We start from the raw sequence: 18800 nt of genomic DNA on the forward strand, positions 1-18800 counted from the left end.
ACATAGCTAAAATATCCATTCCTGTGACTAACACAAAGGGTGCCTTCACTTACAATAATGCAAATCCCCCCAAAGCAACTAATAAACTGTAGAAATAAGCCTGACCTGCGAGGCAAGGGTGATGCTTGGCTGAGACTGCAGGAGGTTGGCTTGGCTTTGCTGAGGTAGTTGCGTTAAGAGATTCTGCGCTTGCAGGAGACCTGGAAAGAGAAGAGAGGGTTTTTAGTTTGTCATTTAAGACGACTAAAACACGAAATGAGGTGAAAGAAGGCTCCTGCCAAATAACGAAGTTACAAGACGTTTGAGAGGCAAGCCTTTATTTCATCCCTGCAGAGACATCTCCAGGCTTTGGACTTTCAGTCCAAAATTCCCTTGCATTTTCCTGAAGCATAAAGGGTGACAGAAAGGTGAAAGAGAAAAGCCTGTACCACTCTCTGAAGAAACAGTTTGTAATGATCCAGGTCATCCCAGTTTTGTGCACAGGAATCACTTATTTCCCTTTTCAGCTTACAGACTTTGGGTATGCTTTTTCCAGTAACCAACAGCTGACCAAAAACTAGGGAGCTATACGGAAGCGAACAGGTCTGCGACAATGGAATGCTAACCAAACCCACAAACGTGGCTCGTTGTTCACCCTTCTTCCTTTCCACGTCACCTCCTGCTAGCTGCTTTACAACTGTTGACTGTACAACTGTTTTACCATTGAAGGCAACTTTCTCCAGCAAACTTAAGTAGACCACACCAGGAGACAGAAGAAGCCTAGATAACCTCCTCCTCCTGCCTGAAATAAAGAAGGAATCTTTTGAAAGAATAATTAGATCTTAAATCTTAGATAAGTGCTGAACACTGTTTAAATTGCACAAACAGGATTACAATGAATATATGAAAATCCCACTACCATGAAAAGAATGACAGCACTAAAGAACAAACGGAACTCGTGCCACCAATACAGATTCCAAATCAAAAATGTTAAATAAGAAACATATCACTTCTGGCAGTAAGTGATTCTGTGCATCTACAAAATACGCTGTCATTCTAAAAATAATTATTCTAACATCCACTACCCATATGGTTCATTAAATTGCTCAAGAAACTGAGAAACGTATTTTTTTTTAAAACTAGAAGTTTGTTGGGCTTTTTGCATTTCTAATAGTCCAACGTGTACTTTTAAGGGGCAAGAATCTTGACAAAGATATGCCTGCAGGTAGTCTCCTCCCTCAATTTTATTGTACATATTACTACGGTTATTATTTATGTCACTTCTGACCACGACTACCAACTTCCCTATAATAATTTAGGACCCCAACTAATTAAAACTACATTTGAAAGGTGTCTTAAAGATTCCAAGTTCCTACAACCCAGCAAGAAGACTATGGTCACCCAGCAGACAGAATACAAGTAAGCATCCACATAAGAACAATTCTGCAATTTGAATTCAGCATAGTCCACTCTGGCTCATCAGCAGGCTGATCTATCAGCGCATGCTACTCAAGACCAGCTACTTCTTACCAGAACAGAGGCAGGGGACACAAGAGTTTAGGATATGATGACTATCAAATGGGAAATTGGATGTTTTATAAGATTAAGATCACAGGAGCCATGAAAACTGGGATTAGCATGGAGTAGGAAGGACAAAGTCATATTCTTGATGTGGGATACACAACCAGAAAAGAATGGCCTTCACTAATATTGTATTAAAAAAAAAAAGTAACAAGTAACAAGTGTCGAATAAGTATTTTAAATGAAATGTATTGCTAACAAAATATTTAAGAACTACAGGATAAAGCCAGCTACTTATGCAAAGTAACAGTACAGCACGGACAACAGCTACATAAATTTGCTTTGCACCACATAATCAACACAGTTCAGCTGTGTTTTTGAAAAGCCATAGCGAGAGAATGGATCAGCTTAAGGAACTTCTGAGAGCGCTTCCTACTACTAGTTGCATGGTATTTTTGCAGTGCAGATGTTTTTTCACTAGAAAGACGACTGCAGGTGCCCCAAGGTAATAACTAATAACTGAATAGTCACCTCTAAGCGAAGAGCTTTTGACCTTTATTTAGTAGCAGTGAATTCTAACAACCTAAAATAGAAAAGTGTAAACTGTCACAGTGATGCCACAGAGTGGCTGACCAACAATGAGGCAAGAAATAGGAAGCTTACAGTTACCACAGCTGACCTCTAATCCACCTGTAACAGCATTGATCACAATTTACTGACTTATCTTACGACTGTAACCAGAGTAATTAGGACTGTCTTTTTGTAACTTCTTGTCCTCAAAAAAATCCCAGAGGATGATTTTCTAGCAATAACGTTTCTGCTTAAGTACATGAGATGACTACATTCTTCCTCATTTTGTTCTCACTGGATATTCTGAAGTAATTAGCACAGAAGGATAATGTAAAATATTCCGAACACGTTTCATATACTCAGTTTTTGTATCGTTTTATCCTATCTCAGAAATGCTGTTACAAGGTCTCTCCAGCAGAAACCGCAGAAAAAAACAAGTTAGCTGAAGTTCAAGCCGAAGATGACTGAAGTAATATCAGAGGATGGGGAAAGCAGATGAAACATTTCGGCAAAGCACGTACCTTTTCCTTTGATTTAAGGGTCTCTTCAGATACTTGTCAGGCATATACTATTTGGAGGTTGCTGAATTCCTTGGGTGGGCAGCTGCAGTTTTGTCCTTCTCGGGTATGACTTTTACTAGTATAAACTTCAACTTCGTTCTTCTGAGATCAGACTGCTGCTCCCTACCTCGGTCTAGGATAACGTCAGTGAATCAAGTGATAGGGCAAGTAGCACAGCCTTTTAAACATAATGGAAGTCCAAAACCACACCTTTTAGGTAACTGCTATGAGTGATTCAAACTTTCCTGGTTCATCAGGGACTGACACTGGTGGCAGTACCATTTAACTTCTTTATTTGCGTTATGGATGATGGGACAGAACATCCTCTCAGCAAGTTTGCAGACAATACCAAATGGGAGGGAAGCAGTCAACAGACTGGAGGTCAGAGCCTAGACAGGCTGCAAAAAAGGAAACCTCATGAAGATCAATGAGGGAGAACGCAGTGTGGCACCTGGGCTGGAATAAGCCCCATGCAGCTGTAGAGGCTGGGCACTGGCTAACTAGAAGGCAGCTTTGCAGAAGAGGACCTGGCAGTCCTGAAGGACAAGTTGCACATCAGTCAGCAGCACGCTCTTACAGTGAAGAAGGCCGAACCCATCTTGGGCTGCATAAGCAAGAACGCAGCCCAGCAGGTTGGGAGAAGTGACCCCTCCCCACTATTTGTCACATCTGAGATCAGCCTTAGGCCTCACAGTACAAGACACACATTGACATCCTTGAATAAGTACGGTGAAAGCCCACCAAGATAGCCAGCGGGCTGGCATACACATATAGAAGGAAAGGGTAAGAGGGCTGGGTTTGTTCTGCCTTAAAAAGAGAAGGTTAAGCAGAAATATTAGTGCTGTCTTCAACCGCCTGATGAGAGAGTGTAAAGATGACAGAGATGGACTCTTATTGAAAGGGTGCAGCAATTACAGGCAACAGACTTAGGCTGGAACACGGAAAACTCCAACTAGATATATGGAAACAAATTGTTTACCATGAGGGTCATCAAATATTGGAACAGATACACAGACAGGCTGCAGAGTCTCCATCCTTAAGAGATGCTCAAAATATGACTGGCCGAGCATACTGCTGTAATTGGACGTGCCTTGAGGAAGGCTATTATAAACCTCTAGAAGTCCCTTCCACCCTACCTGATTCTTGGATTCTATAAAAATTAACATTGTACTTGCAAACTTAACTTTACAGAGATAGTATTTCTGACCTGCTGCTTTGGGTACTAAGAGCCCAGTGATATTACTGCCCCTATAGTAATAACAGCAAATTGATTCACCTATACAAAGCTCCAGAAGAACGGTGTCACCAGTGCTGCGGCAGATAAGAATTTATGCAAGAAAAATGCAATGTTTTAGAGGTATTTAATATTTTTTAATAGTTAAAGTAAATACACCTACCATAGCCCAGGACTTTTCTTGCAACATCTAAGCCTAGTATGAATTAATGGCCCAAGGCAAAAACTCTCCCTACCAGCCAGCAGTCCCCAAGAAATCATCTGGGGATTCAGCTGTTACTGTCTAAAATTAAAAAAAAAAGATAAAATAAGCATTCAAGTGTAGATTTTTTTCAGCATAACTTTTTAAAAGTTGGCCCAGAAGCACAATACATAATTCATCCCTAACTGATCTCCCAAAAGAGTGACATTTTTCATCTAAAAAGAACTTGACTGCTTTTTCTCTGCCAAAGCTGTTCATCTTCTCCTGGTCATATCCAGGAAGTTCGCTTCCAAGGCAGAACCACTACAATGTCGCAATCTGATTAACTGCAAAATACTGAGGAGGAGAGGGAAGCAGGAAGAGTATCATACCATACACTACACACACTGTCATTTGATCAACTTTGGTGATCTCTGCTGATGCAAAGAAACCACTGAGCGCTTTTGGTGTACGTCATTTTATCTAATCCAGATCTTCCAAAATGGAGGTTCAGAGCTGGAATTAGATTGGCAGTCAAGAAAGGAGAGACGTACTAATTTGATGCGTTCCTACAAATACGTTCCGCTAAGACACTAAACTGCTGCAGGCTGTCCCACCTTTTGCACTATGCAGGTACCCTCCAAGATCAGTTCAAGGACACGATGCAAATATGCTGAAGTTTGTGAACTGCACTTTTACAGAGTACCTAATCAATGATCCATATAAATATGTAGCTGTACTACTGTGATGGAAGTCAACGCTTTCACACTGATACTGTATGGGTGCTTAGAAGCAAAGACTTGATTTCCAAGAGAACACTAAACGTTAAGCACTTAATTCATAGCTTGTTAACAGGCATTTGCAGGACAGGGGAAGAGTCACCATTTATAGCTCTTCTTCTAAATGCTCCCTCGTTCCATTTTAAGCTATCCCATCTTATTTGGGAAATGAGTTTGACTCAGCTACATTTTATTCAACTGCTCTGTCAGCAAAGATGTTGTCATTAAGAGCCCCTTGAGAATGAAGAGCTGGGTCTCCTCATCTGCATACTGAGGGCACCAGCGCCTGTAGATATTATTCACTTTCTGCTGCTGGATGCAGCACTACTAATAAAATCAGGAGTTGTGTTATGGCAGTACAGGTACATTGTCCATTATAAATTTAATGCATCTGAGAAGAAATGGAGGCAACTTCATGCATCTTCCTTCATCCTCACACTGGGTGAAGCCAAAAACTTTCTCTATTCATTTTGAAGTGTTTTTTTCTTGTTGGCTTGTTTTTGTTTGTTTGTTTGTTTGAGTGATACAAGTGAAGTCTCAAAGTCTATAGTACAACTAAAAGGCTTCCAAGAAGAGAACAGGATTTGATTGGATCTGCTATCATCACAGGTATTTTTACATGAGAAAATGAAATCATAAACAAGACCTTTAATTATAAACAGCAATACTTTGAGACAAGCTAATCAGTAGCTTGTCTTCCACATTTGCCTTTCTGAATACACAGGTCATGCTTTATAACCACAGTAAGTTCTGCTTCTAAACCAGCTCTCTCTCTTTACCGTGATACAATTTTTTCCTCTCATATTAACAACATTTGTTTACAGGATTAATTTAAATGAAATGTAGCACTACTTTTCTTCTCCATTCAGACTTTTATCGGCATTTTTTTTATTAGCAATATCTTCAGAGTAAAAAGACAACAGGTCATCTGATAAGTGTAACTCAAAAAAGAAAAACAAACATATCTATAGGTACAGTGAAGGATGTTGCACTGATGATACTAGAGACAGATCTCTTACTTCACAGAACACATACAGGAGATACAAAGACAGTATAAGGTGCTACCCTCTTGCCTGAGACTTTAAATATTATATGGGGGCAGTAACTGCTGTGAACAAGAAAGTATTACAGATTTCTATTTCCATTCAATCTTCTGTTTGTCTGCTGAGGCTTGAAATAATTGCATCAGTTATGTTGTTACCTATTATGAGCCATGAAAAACAGAAACCTCATGATTTGTTTCATGTAAGCCACTGAGTAACCAGAAGATGGTGGAGAAGATGATTACATTAGACATACGACAGTGAATTTATGGAGAGAATTTCACATCCGCTGTGATCAACAGTATATGCTGAAGAAAGATACCAGAACAGAAACCTGACCATTGACTGATATTTTAGTTATTGATTTTTTCTAAAATTTTTCAAAAGTTGGATCTTATGAAGAGGTTCAGCCCCTTCCAAGAATCTAAATGTGGTTGCTGATAATTGCAATGCTCTACCCTCCATCACCTTCCCAGGTACAAGCATGTCTTCTATGATCTTCCTTAGAGAAATTATTCTTTGCTCCTATTTCCCCCTACACTTGTTTTTGACATAAGAGAATAGTGTTCCTCATGTATATGACTAAGTGATGTATACAAAATATGTAGTGCACCCTATAAAGCAATTTCTTTAAGTATAGGTAGTATATAAATAAATCCATTTTTTCATTTAATTACTAAGAGAGTTCCTATATATAAAGCTGTACGCGGTACTGATGAGGCATCCAGAGGTTGAATGTCTTTAGTTTTAAAGAAAGCTCAATGTAAGTTTCTTCAGAATGTTTTCTACTTTATGAAGTTGACTAGTGGAGCAATAGGACAACAACAACACAGAAAATTCAGCTGAACAGCAATGACAAAGGAAAAACATACGCTCTCTCTCTCATAATTGATAGCATACTGTTTAAGATCTTCTAATAATAACCATGAAATACTGCAGAAAGTCATACCAGAAAGTGAGATAAGGAGTATTATGACATACATGTTGCTTTATCATTGAGCGCTCATGAAGAAAATTAGATCTATTCAAGCATTTCAGTTTGGAAGGTTGTCACACACTAATGGCTGATTGTCAGAATACAGAATATAAATCTTTCTGCATTTTTGAGCTATTTAATTGTCCAGACTGCACACTGCCAGTAAAACATGGTGTTTTCACATACACCGTGTCACCGATGACAGCAATATGCAGTCAAGACTAAACTGCAGTCAAGAAATCATTTTCAGAGCAGCTCCTGAAAAAGGTACTATGAAAACATCTTCTGGCAGTTATTCGACTTCAGATTTTAAAACAAACCCTTCCTTCCCAATTCTATTCCTTTCTACATAGCAGACAACTCATTCTGAGAAATGAATAAAATCGGTTTCAATTAGTTTCCTTTCTTGTGAATGAACTTCAGAGACATTTGAGAGACCTTCTGATTTTCTAAAAACTGTAGGCAGACATGAATATTGACTGGTGATAATTTTTTTGCTTAAAAATAATAGAAAAGACTTTAAAGAATCCTGAGACTCTTGAATAAAATATTGGTGAAGTTTGTTGTCTTCCGCAAAAATACATAAACCTTATAAATTCTGCTTCATTTTAAGAGATTCATACATAACTAAAAGTCTCAAAGAACAGTCCATCAGCCATTCTCTATCAGTGCTAGTATAAAGTCTCTCCTAAATCAAGTACTATTAAAGACAGTTAATTTTGACCAACCCTTCACTCAGGCAGGAGAGCATTAAGATAGTGAGAGCACTGTAGCGCAGTGGAAAGCCAGTTCTATCCAGGCTGTAGCCTGTAAGAAGGAACAGTGCAAGACAAAAGTCGAAAGTTATAAAAGAAAAGGAGGTACAAAGAGCTGCTTTATAGGACAGCGAGGCTCTGGAGGACTCCTCAAGCATAACAGGATACGCCTTCTCAGCAACGACCTTCGAACTGCCAGAGCTGAACAACTGAGGAGAATTTATGTAGAAGAGAAGGGAAAACAAGACCCTTGGAGTGTATCAGCATAAGAGGCCATAGCCAAATGCAGTTGCCTGGGGCATCAAAAAATGGGGTGCAACCAGTACTGTGAAGTATTGCAACTCGAATGCATTAGTTCTTAAAGCAAAGCTCCTGTACATAATTTTAACTGGTCTAGCATTATGCCCTTCTACTGCCTTGATTTACCTTTAACATGTAAGCCAGTGCACCGCAAAAAAATCTCCCTAAGTGGGGGTGTACAAAATCAAGCATTCTAGCCCTTCTCCCAAGGTGCAATTATAATAGCAATTTACGACAACGTTCACCGTACCCTCTTTAGACTTACAGACTTTCCTAGTCTCCCACAGGGGCTCTAATTTTGTAATCTTTCTTCTAGTCTTAGAATTTTATAGCCCTTTTAGCATGGACCTAGGTCAGAAGACCCACACTCCCTCCCAGTCTCCACCTCCTGGGACTTGGCTTACGAGTTCTGGAGAGTTGTCTTCTCCAAGCTCTTCTTGGCAGACTTACGTCCAGAGAGTCTGGCCCAGAAATTTGGTTGTTGCAGCACTTCCCCAGATGCCTTTCTGCTAATAAGCACTCCCACCACATGATCTCTGGACTGACCCTCCTTGAGGAGTGAGCCACACACACACTTTGACAATGCCGAGGTCTAACACCCAGAAAGGGCCAGCCTCACCTGTTAAAGTTCCCTAATTGCAACACTGCTACTTCTCCTGTGGAATATCAACATTTAGAGAAGGCACAAGAACCACCTCAGCTCCACCTTTTCCTCTAAATAGCTATGTCTGACTTTTTCCCCCCTGCCCCCTTCTGGCAAAGTACACTTACCCTGTTGTCCCTGCGGTGTTTGTGAGATGATGAACTGTGCTGGCTGCAAGTTGGTCGTTGGATGCACCAACACAAACTGTTGCAGGTTGAGATTCTGCTGCTGAAGCTGCTGCAAGTGCTGCAAATCCTTAAGGGGAAAAGGATAATAAGTGCATGTGTTAGACATTTAACTCAGCCATGATTCCTAATAACTAGATTTCCCATCAAGGAGCTGCATTTTAGCATTTAGAGACAAAAGCGGATCTCAAACACAGCAGTCCTGCTACTGAATATATGCCGGTAATAAGAATTTCACTGTTGTTCATCAAACCAAACAGGCATTCCTTACCAAATACGCCAGCCAAGTATTTCTTCTAAAAACAAACAAACCCTCAACTACTAACACATCCTCCCCCCACCCCACCCCACAAACAAAAAACCCCACCTCCACACTACTACCCACAGAAGTTGTCAAATGCTTTAGGCTTATTAGCACTTGCATTTCTCCAACTTACTATTTGAGGATGCCACTGTGCTACAGAAATCCATTGTTGATAAATCAAGTGCATTCCTAGTTTTTTGCACTCTGGTTGTTCAGGTCAAATTTTGGGAAGCAGTTAATTCAAAAGGTAAACAAAACATATTTCAATACTTTTGAAGCAATTACAATAAGCATAGTAAATGTGGCTCTAATTAAGGCTAAAAGAAAAAAACACCAAACAGTTATTGTAAGTGTCCTACTTTTACCTACTTAAACCATTCACAACTAGTAATTTTCTATAATGAAATGACTGGTCTCTACACAAATGCTAATCTTTGAGAAACTGAATCACCATGAAAAACACTTTGACTTGCTGCTTAGTTGGAGAATGAAAACACAAAGAATTGATTTAGAAAATTCCTCAAAACCGAGCCTTTCTTTTTTCCTCTCTTCTCCCAACAGGGCAATAACAAGAGGAACTGAAATTTGAAAACTGAAGCACAGTGTAAAGCCAGACAACTTACCAGTGCTAATCTATGAAAACTGTGTATACGCATGCGTAGAACCTTTCTGAGAAGACAGCATTGCAAAGTACCTGCCCTTAAGCAGGTGGCTAAAACTCAAAGCATTTCCCACAGTTACAACCTCCCGTTAATCAAAAATAAACAAACAGAAAAACCAGAAAACCTCCACAAAACCTTCTTTCTTTCCTCTCTGAGGCATGAAGGACTGTTTACAGACAGACATTCTCTTTTGGGTTCAATTGTGTCAGAAGACGACGTTAACAATGCCAGCCCGCTCCTCGGCCAGCACTCAGGCTGACTGCTTGAACGGAGCTGCTCTCACGTTACCATACTTCCTAACATATTTCAATTAAAGTGAATCAGATTAACAAAGACTTGCTGCTTAAGGCCTGTAAACTAACCCCCACTCATTTTGACTGATGCAGTTAGTGAGCACTCAACACAAGCTGCTTGGCCAGCAGATGTGAAAGGCCATTAACTGCCAGCAGTGGAGAGAGCGATGAATAGTCAAGGCAGACTGACAAGGATAACGTTTTATGTAAGCAATGCAGCCGTTCTCAGAATAAATCTGTCTATGCTCTTACATTATTTTAAAATTGTTAAAAGTACAACCTAACAGTTGCATCAACAGTATTTTTCTGGGAGGAGCAGTGGTGCCAGGGGAGGACAAGGGAAGAGAAATAAGTTTGTTGATTTATGAAAACATAGACATACATTATAAGAAAATTAACACTTAACCTGCAATACAGAGGCACTGGCCATCAATCATTTTGTCAACTTGGACATGTTAAGTCAAAAGCTTGCAGTGCAACAACATGGTAGACAGACACCAGATGGCATTGACCAAGCATTTTAGAAATGGAAACTTTCATTTTAGAACAACAGCAAAATACCCCAAAATGCCCCCCAGTGCAAAAGAGTGTTTTAAAAATTGATATTATCATTTGCTTTCAGAAAATTCTAGAAGTACTGCAACCATTCCTACCAAGCCTAGGCCAGTTTCCTTCCCAAAACAAGAGATATGCTTGCTCCACTTGTTTCCAGGAGTTCCACGTTTGTTCTGACTTCATGTAAAAACGTTATATTGGCCAACGCTGCTAGTAAAAATAATCTTATGTCCTGAGCCCACCAATGTGACAGAGACCTCCACTCATTTATTCATTGACATTTAATGCTATATTGTCACAGACTGAGTGGACCCCTATCACAAGGCAGCTCATAACGAATTGGCTGTGAGGGCTAGATGCTGTGAGGGAAAAAAAGAGTAGGGGACAGTGACTAGGGCTGAGAACACTAGGTGGAAGAAATTAAAATGGAGAGAGACTGAAGAATGAAAATACAGGTGGAAAGGACAAAAAAGGCAGAACCCCAAAAGGGAGAGTTAGCAAAAGATTTCTGAAGAAAAAAAAAAAAGGATGGACAAAAGAATAAATGGAGTGAGGGCCTCCCCTACCAAAAGCTAAGCAAATTAAAAGCCCCCAGCAGACCAGAAGATCTCACATGACAGGGGAAGGACTGCAGCAGATGGAGTCACGTACAAGAGAGTACAAAGAAACAGGATAGGGCAGATGACTGTTGTTTTTGAGGACCAAAGGAGGAGAGTTTGTTTGTTTAGTATTCATAAGGCAGGGTACTCAACTAAGACATGGCAGCTATTGTTGCCACAATCTTGCACTTCAGTATGAGAAAGCTGTTTTTAAATCGGTACACAAGCAATCTAATTTTCTACATCTGCCTTTGCAAATGATATCTTGGCCAAGCCTCATCCAAATACAGAAATATAACTCTAATGCCAAATGGAAATGATACCTCCAAGGCTAATTACTCTTTAAGACTCCTATCAGCCCCTCAAATTCATTTGAGAACCAACTTTATCTCTACCTTGGGAAAGCCTTATTATGTAGTTAATTGTAGCACTACAATAAATCTCTGAACAGCAACCATGAAAACAGCCTCTGACTTGTTTTTCCTATGCTGATCCTGTTTTTCTCCATAGTAAAAATCCAAATACTGGCACAAGCACATAGAAAGAGATGGAGAGAACTTTGGGGGAAACATGCATCATACCAGCCAAAACAACGCTGTCCAAAATAACGTTTCCTAGCGCTTCCTAACGGTTTAGAAAGATGAAAGCAATCCAACTTCTACCTTGGCAATAGGTCTACCTTGACAATAAGAAGAGTGTAGCATCCTAACAGGAAGGAGATGGGGTTTTTTTGTTTGTTTTTTTGAATTCAGAACTTCAGATGAGTTCACAATGCCATTATCTCTAGTTACAACTATCAGTGCAAATTTGAAGCATCTCTGCCATTTTGAGGTTTACATCATATAACATTGATGACAGATCCTAAAAACAAGCAAGAGAAGGTTGCACAGAACTCCAAAACTTGGTGCAACTGTTAGTGACAATTCAGCACCAACTCAGTAGAGGCACTAACATCTTAACACATTTCCGCAGCAGATACCCTACATTAACTGCAGGGCACATTAAAGAAGTCATGCTTGTACAATTAGTTAATTAAAATAAATATGGTAATCCCCCTGCTGCAGAGACCTGCCACTTAATCAATTATTCAGGAATCATCAATTAAAACAAACATTCAGCTATTTGTGTAATCAGCTGTGTGTTTACAATAGCACACAAACAAGCAAAGCTGAGCACTGTTTATAAATCAGTGTCAAGATGGATCAAAAAGCATGGTGTTATCGTCTACAAAACTAGATGGTAGAAGTTTTCCATAAAACACCTTCCAGCTATATCCAACATCCAGATAAATTACTCTCCGTGTTTTCATCATAAGATGCAGTTAACAGAATTCAATGAAGCTACGCATACATATCGAATAGCCTATACTGGAAGAAATTAATTGCAAAGTCAAAAAAAAACATCAAGAAGTTAGGAAACTCAGAACGTGAGTGAAACCTTAATTTGTTCCCCTTGCCCTACAAAGGCACAACATGTACTGGCAACAACCTGATCACATGGTATTTTTCCATAGAAGCATTTAGCTCATTGAAGCACGCAAACAGACACTGCTCACTTCAGAAGCTCCTAATTTGATGGCATATCCTTTATCTTCAATGCTACACAAATCCTTCTCTGAAGATTTTATAAGTAACACAGACAAACCTAGTAGTAAATTAGTAATTGTAAATGCTTCACACAAATTTTCACAGCACCCCACTAGAGTGAAACACTAGGATTACTAACATCTGACAGCTGCAAAAAACGTATTCAAAAGCATCCACTAATTTTGGTGCCATATTTGACAAATGTAAGGCTGGTAAATTCAAGGTACAGCTATTAATATAAAATTTTAACATTCAGCACTTCAGTAAAACAAACCTCACTATCTTAAGCTGGGCACCTGAAAGACAAGAGGCACACAACAGCGAACCACTTAAGTTCAGATGAAGTGACTTGCATACTATCAAATGAGAACTCTGCAACAGAGACATGGTGAGATTTTAGAAGCTAACCATCAACTTCCTTGACCAGAACATTTCCCCTTCTTTTCTTGAAATCCACCCATCTTATTGGCTATAGACTAAGGTTTAAAAAAAAAAAAAAAAAAGAAGAGATGGTCTTGAGAGTTAAGAGTTTCCTTGAATATAATATCGTTGACTCATCTCCAGATCATGACAGTGAATTGGGATCCTTTGCTAAAAGGAGAGAAAGTACCTGGTCACATGACTCACAGTGCACAAGAGGCTCAGTGCTAGGGCTGTATAGGCAACATTAATACTGTCCTTTCAATGTAGGCTTTTGGTGCGGTATCACGCTGCCTCCTGCAAGGACAGCCAGCCAGGTCAGAACTTTTAGACCAAGCTTTGCCACTTCAGCTAACAAAATAACTGATAGCAGAACCAGGCTATTGTTCCATAAGTGGACTAGCATAATAAAGGAATAGCACATTTTGCCAGTGGGCTTCACAGATAATTGTAGCATTTCCATTCTTTTACTTAATCAGTCCCCATTTCACTTCTTTGACACTTCATCCCAGTTGAATGCAAGTGAAAATAGGCTGAATAAAAAGTGTCAGACAATGTTAAAGAACCTGCTCACCATTAGAAGCGACAACCTTGGTGATTACAAGACTCAAAGTACTTTGCAACTAGACTAATCAAACTGAAATATTACAAATTGAGAACCTTAAACTGTGGAGAGACAGACCTCAGTGTTGGTGACACAATCACCTACACATAGCACTCCAGAAGCCTGTGCTATACATTTGGTTACCCATCTCCAGGGGTCTAAGGAGTCTCTACACTGCATATGCCAAGCGTAGTCAGCGATCCCACCTTCTCCACCCTGAATTAAGCTAATCCTGAAAGATCCATGAGGATCTTTGCTGCTCTTAGTAAGCAGAATTTCCTTGGCAAGCAGCTCTTCAGAATTAATAGGTCTTTAGCAGCAGACCATAAAACCGGACAGATCCAGACACCAGACTCATTCTGGCAAGATTCTCTCTAGACGCACAAGAGCGCCAATTCTTTGTCACTGAATTCTGAGTGTTAACCACCGAGTCAAAACAAGTGTCCTTTGTGATATGCAGGTATCTCTCCCATGCATACAGGTCTCAACAAGTGTCATTTCTATAGGCATCTTTCTATACCCCTTTTTCTCCTTTCTTAAGCTATCTATAGGGAGGGAAATTCTGAGAATACAGCATCTGGTCAGATTCTGGAACAAATTCGGAAGGCCAGTGTAACTGATGAGCAGCCGGTATGCATTCTTTGCTATACCTACCAACCTGCTGCTCAGGACAAGTGCCGAAACACTGACAGTGCTCAAGGATTCTAGAAGCTTACTGAGCATGGAAGAAAAACAGTAAGTTACTTGAATGATGCAATTAGTTAAACTTCTTCATTTTCCGCCCTCTCAAGCCTCAGGGCTCACCTGTGCAATCTGTATTGGCTGAGATAGAGGGATCTGCGTCATCGGCGTTGCAGCAGAGGCCGAGATGGTGGCACCTGCAGCGCTGTGCTGCTGACTGGCTGAATGCTGCACTGCAGCCGCCAGCAACTGTGCCTGCGCCTGTTGTAGTAATAACTGTTGCTGGGCTGGCGTCAACGTGAGCTATAAGTAATTAGAAAACACAGCCATTAATAAAGGGAAGAGCCGTTTAGCTACAAAGTCATTACCTAGCCCATTACTATCTATATTAACCAGACATTCCTGGAACTATTACTACAGTTTAGCCAATGACTAGCCAATGACTTTGGCCTTAAATAAGGACAGCTGGCCACTCAGCATGGCGAAAGAATCAACCTATCACAAAACTGATGCAAAGCAAATTGTACAAGCAGAACCATTTGTACTGAGACTGGAACTTACAGAACCAACATTCACGTCTAAGTTTTCTCCATGGCTCTACTAGGAGCTTCAGGAAAAAAGGTAATTAAGTAGCAAGCAAAAGAAAGGAATCAGTACTGCCAGGATTTGAAAGGAAATTTACACCCAACAGAACAGTAAGTGATTAGCCAGATGAATGAGAAGCAGGAATGCTGGCTATGGCTACTGAACAAACTGATAACACCCCAGCTGCTTCACATTAGCATGAATCTCTGCCATATTCCATCATTTCCATTATGCCCTAAGATATAAGTAAAGAACATGAGCTCCATTCGTTTCTCTCCAAGTCTCCCCATCTGTTTCTTTTTTTTTTTTTTTTATTTTTTAAATAGAATAGAGTTGGCAAGTTTACATCCCTTCTCTTTCCCAAGCATGCATTATCTCTATGAAACAGGTGGCAGCAGTCTCTCCTTTACATGTAAATAAATCTGGATGCCCGTATTTACTACAGTCTATGTCTGCATAGGCCTGTAATCTTGAATGCTGCACTACTGCAGACATAAATAAAATAAAACAAATGAATACTTTTTGAAAATGACAAAAATAAGTTATTAAAGCCCAACATATTTTATTATAAGAAAGACTCACTTTTAAAACTTTCAAATGTAATTAACCAAAAACTAAATATGGATATCTGTTTACAAAGTAACTTACTAGAAGGTTTAAGAATTAAACTTGACATTAAGTCAGCATTTCATACAAGTGTACAGAATATCTAACCTCATACTTCAAATCATAAATATGTTGTTGGAACAACAACCACCCTTAAGTTCCTTATATAAAACAACTACCCTTAAATTCCTTATATAACATGCAAAGTCCCAAAAGGGCAAAGCTGATCACATGGAGATAAACTATCCAACCAAACTAGTCCATTCACAAAACTTGCTTTTTCTTTAAATAACTGAAGGCATTTACAATTTAGAAACCCCCCAAACCCTTACACAATAGCTATCCCATACTCCCTCCCTCCCCTTTTGTGGTTAAAAAAACCCCTCAAAACTGAGAGGTTAAAGCAGAAGGGTTGAATTAAGTTAGGCTGAGACAAGGACCAGTCTAGTTTCTTTTCAAACACGTTTCTTTTTAAGTGAGTCAGGGCCAGCAGTTCCCCTCATTTTTTTTTTTTTTCATAATAGCTCAGGTATCTCATAAGATTTAGTCTAATGCTCACATGTCTCATTTTAACCTTGCAAAGAAACAAAAATTCAGCTTTATGACATCAGTGACTTTCTTGTTTGTGCACATCAGGTTTTAATTTCATTGCAGAGTCAAGGAGGATACTGAGAACAGAGAGAAAGAAATACCATTTTTTTTTAAGCAAATACTTTGCAACTAAAGTCAGAAAATAAAAATTACTGAAAGTCTGTTCCCCCCCCCGAAAATATTTTCTGCTCCCTCCTTCACTCAAACTTTTTCCTACGTTGAAAGAAATGACAATACCCTACCTTGGCTACTCTAAGGAGACAGCAATATTGCCATCGTTCAACAGATAGGAGGCTTGCTACAGTACTCTTGGGTAAACCTTACCCCGGTGATCTGTCCTCCGGCCAGCATGAGCTGGGTCTGGGGTATGGCCGCCTGCACTGAAGGCTGCTGGGAAGGCTGGCTTGGCTGCTGAGAGTCCCCAGATTCTTCATTAGATTTAGACTAGGGGAAAAAAATATACAAGTCTTTATAGTGTAAAACAGATGTTAATGCATACACTGCTATCTCAACACTGTGCAACAAAAATCTTTTTCATCTACATACGAAAAGCCCCTGGGTTTATTTTAAGAGTGGGTTTAAGCAACGGCTTTATGTGCCCACCATCTCAGCTATGATTGCTCTAACATGTTTGTAGATAACGCAGTTTGAATAAAACAAAGAGACTCTCAGGTCTTTTGTAACTCTTTGACATTATTTTCAGATCCTATTTCATTTTACGCAATGTAACTGAAGCGGACACTACCTTTTACCATAAAGAAAGAAAAGGCTGTTAAAATTATTCACTGCCTAAAATCCTGAACAATGGAACAAGGGAAAGGAGATTGTGTTTCCATTTTCTGCATCTGCATCCTGCACCTCTAAGTCACCATGTTGTTGACTTATAGGGAACTAGTTTGAGAAACCCTTATATGTTTATCTACCTACAGCAAAGCGCACAATAAATACAATGCTTTTAAATAATCAAAGTTCAGTATTTACTTAATTGAATGCTGCTTTACTTTATAAAAGGCTATTTATTTATTTATTTAAGAAAAAATTGTGAAGACATGAGGGAGGAAATGTAAGTGCATGAAGAGGGGGAGAGAGTTTTATGATAATTAAAACTGGTTATGCAGAACGCTAAAATTCTGCATAGATTTGCATATTTTCCACCACCTGTTTTGGGGACTGCAGAGCAGGCTAATTAACATAAAGGCTCTGATTAATTCTGCCAGTCATTGAGCGATAATTACAGCGCAGGACTGTAAACATTCTGCACTGGAGATACAGCCTGTTTGCCAACATCTCTCTCAGGGATGGAAGTTTACCATGGCAACCAAGGCAATTTTCTGCCTCCTTCCTCTTAGGAAGGAAGGTCACCATACCTCCTCTTCTTTCCAAATTGGTATTATGTATAAGTGGGTCCACATTCTATTGCGTTTTATGTAATGTACTACACACGTTTTTAATAACAAGCAATACTGAAACCAGTTTTCAATACAACCACATCCCTTGCCCCTTAATGTAGTTATTGAGAGGAAGAAGCATGTTAACTGGTACCCTACAAAGTGTTCGGGACCATATAAAAAGTTTGAAAGCTTTGTTGTCTCCTCAACATTATTAAGTAGCAACTACTCGGACTTATTTTGAAATTTACCGTGTTTTATTCAGACAAGCAATCTACGCTAGCCACATTAACGTTAACTACGTAGATTAGACTCCTATATTCAGCTACCAGAAGTAAGCACAATTTGCAAAGTAATTCTGGCAATGAAATCCTTGCAATGATTAAAATAAGGGAAGAAATGGAAGAACATGAAATATTCTTGGAGTTTTATAGATAGTTTTCATGTTCTATTACAGCAGTTGACTGAAATTCAGCATAAAATTATGCTCTTTGGATGTTTTAAGCATCTCCAGTTTCTGAATGCTTACAATCCTTTACAGCTGTGGAACTATTATCCCTCTGTACCTTTCTCCTGCAAGCCCAATCAAAATGAAAAAAATACCATAGCTTAAAAACTCTAATGGGACGAACAACCTGTTTGGGAAGGAGAACGAGAAAAGGAAGAGCAGGAGAAGGAAACAGTCCTTACCTGTACATTTAAGGACTGAGCAGCAGCCTGTAAACTTGTTCCAGCAAGCTGGACCTACAACATAGTGCAAATGCAGGAAAGAAATAACGTAGGAGCCACAGAAAGCTTTAAAGAGGCAAAAAGAACAACCCCCCTCCCTTCCAACCAACAAATAACTCCTCCAAGAACAACACACACACACACACACCCCTGTAACACCTGAATGACTGAAACAGGGGTTACGCCCAACACTGAGAAAATCCATACGGACCTTCCACCATGTTATTTGTCTGCCTTTTGCCGAAGGTATTTCTTCCTGCCTAGGGACCTAGGTGTTAATGTGAAATTAAGTAGCAACAGAGCATTTTGGGGTGGACATGTTGACTGTTCCTATGTAAGTATCTAGGCTTTGGGAGGCGGAGGCGGAAGTGTTAAAACTCTAATCACCATCTTCTAATGTTTCAGAATGGCTCTTACCGCAAATATGCACACCGCATTCACTCGCTTCCTTATACAACAAAGGAGCATCAA

The 18800-nt window shown here is 39.6% G+C and overlaps 1 protein-coding gene across 4 annotated transcripts in view; it reads right to left on the bottom strand.

Annotated features, from left to right (window-relative positions):
• POU2F1 (POU class 2 homeobox 1) overlaps window positions 1–18800 on the bottom strand; it is a 121701-nt gene that overhangs the window by 29651 nt on the left and 73250 nt on the right. For all 4 annotated transcript variants that reach the window (XM_068909628.1, XM_068909605.1, XM_068909618.1 and 1 more), the window contains 5 exons: window positions 18291–18344; window positions 16537–16656; window positions 14554–14733; window positions 8670–8796; window positions 106–200 (listed from right to left, as the gene is read on the bottom strand). In XM_068909628.1, the coding sequence (XP_068765729.1) occupies window positions 106–200; window positions 8670–8796; window positions 14554–14733; window positions 16537–16656; window positions 18291–18344 (576 nt within the window). The remainder of the gene's footprint in view (window positions 1–105; window positions 201–8669; window positions 8797–14553; window positions 14734–16536; window positions 16657–18290; window positions 18345–18800) is intronic.

This window comes from Struthio camelus, chromosome 1 (genome assembly GCF_040807025.1).
Source record: "Struthio camelus isolate bStrCam1 chromosome 1, bStrCam1.hap1, whole genome shotgun sequence".
In the NCBI taxonomy this organism is placed as follows: domain Eukaryota; kingdom Metazoa; phylum Chordata; class Aves; order Struthioniformes; family Struthionidae; genus Struthio; species Struthio camelus.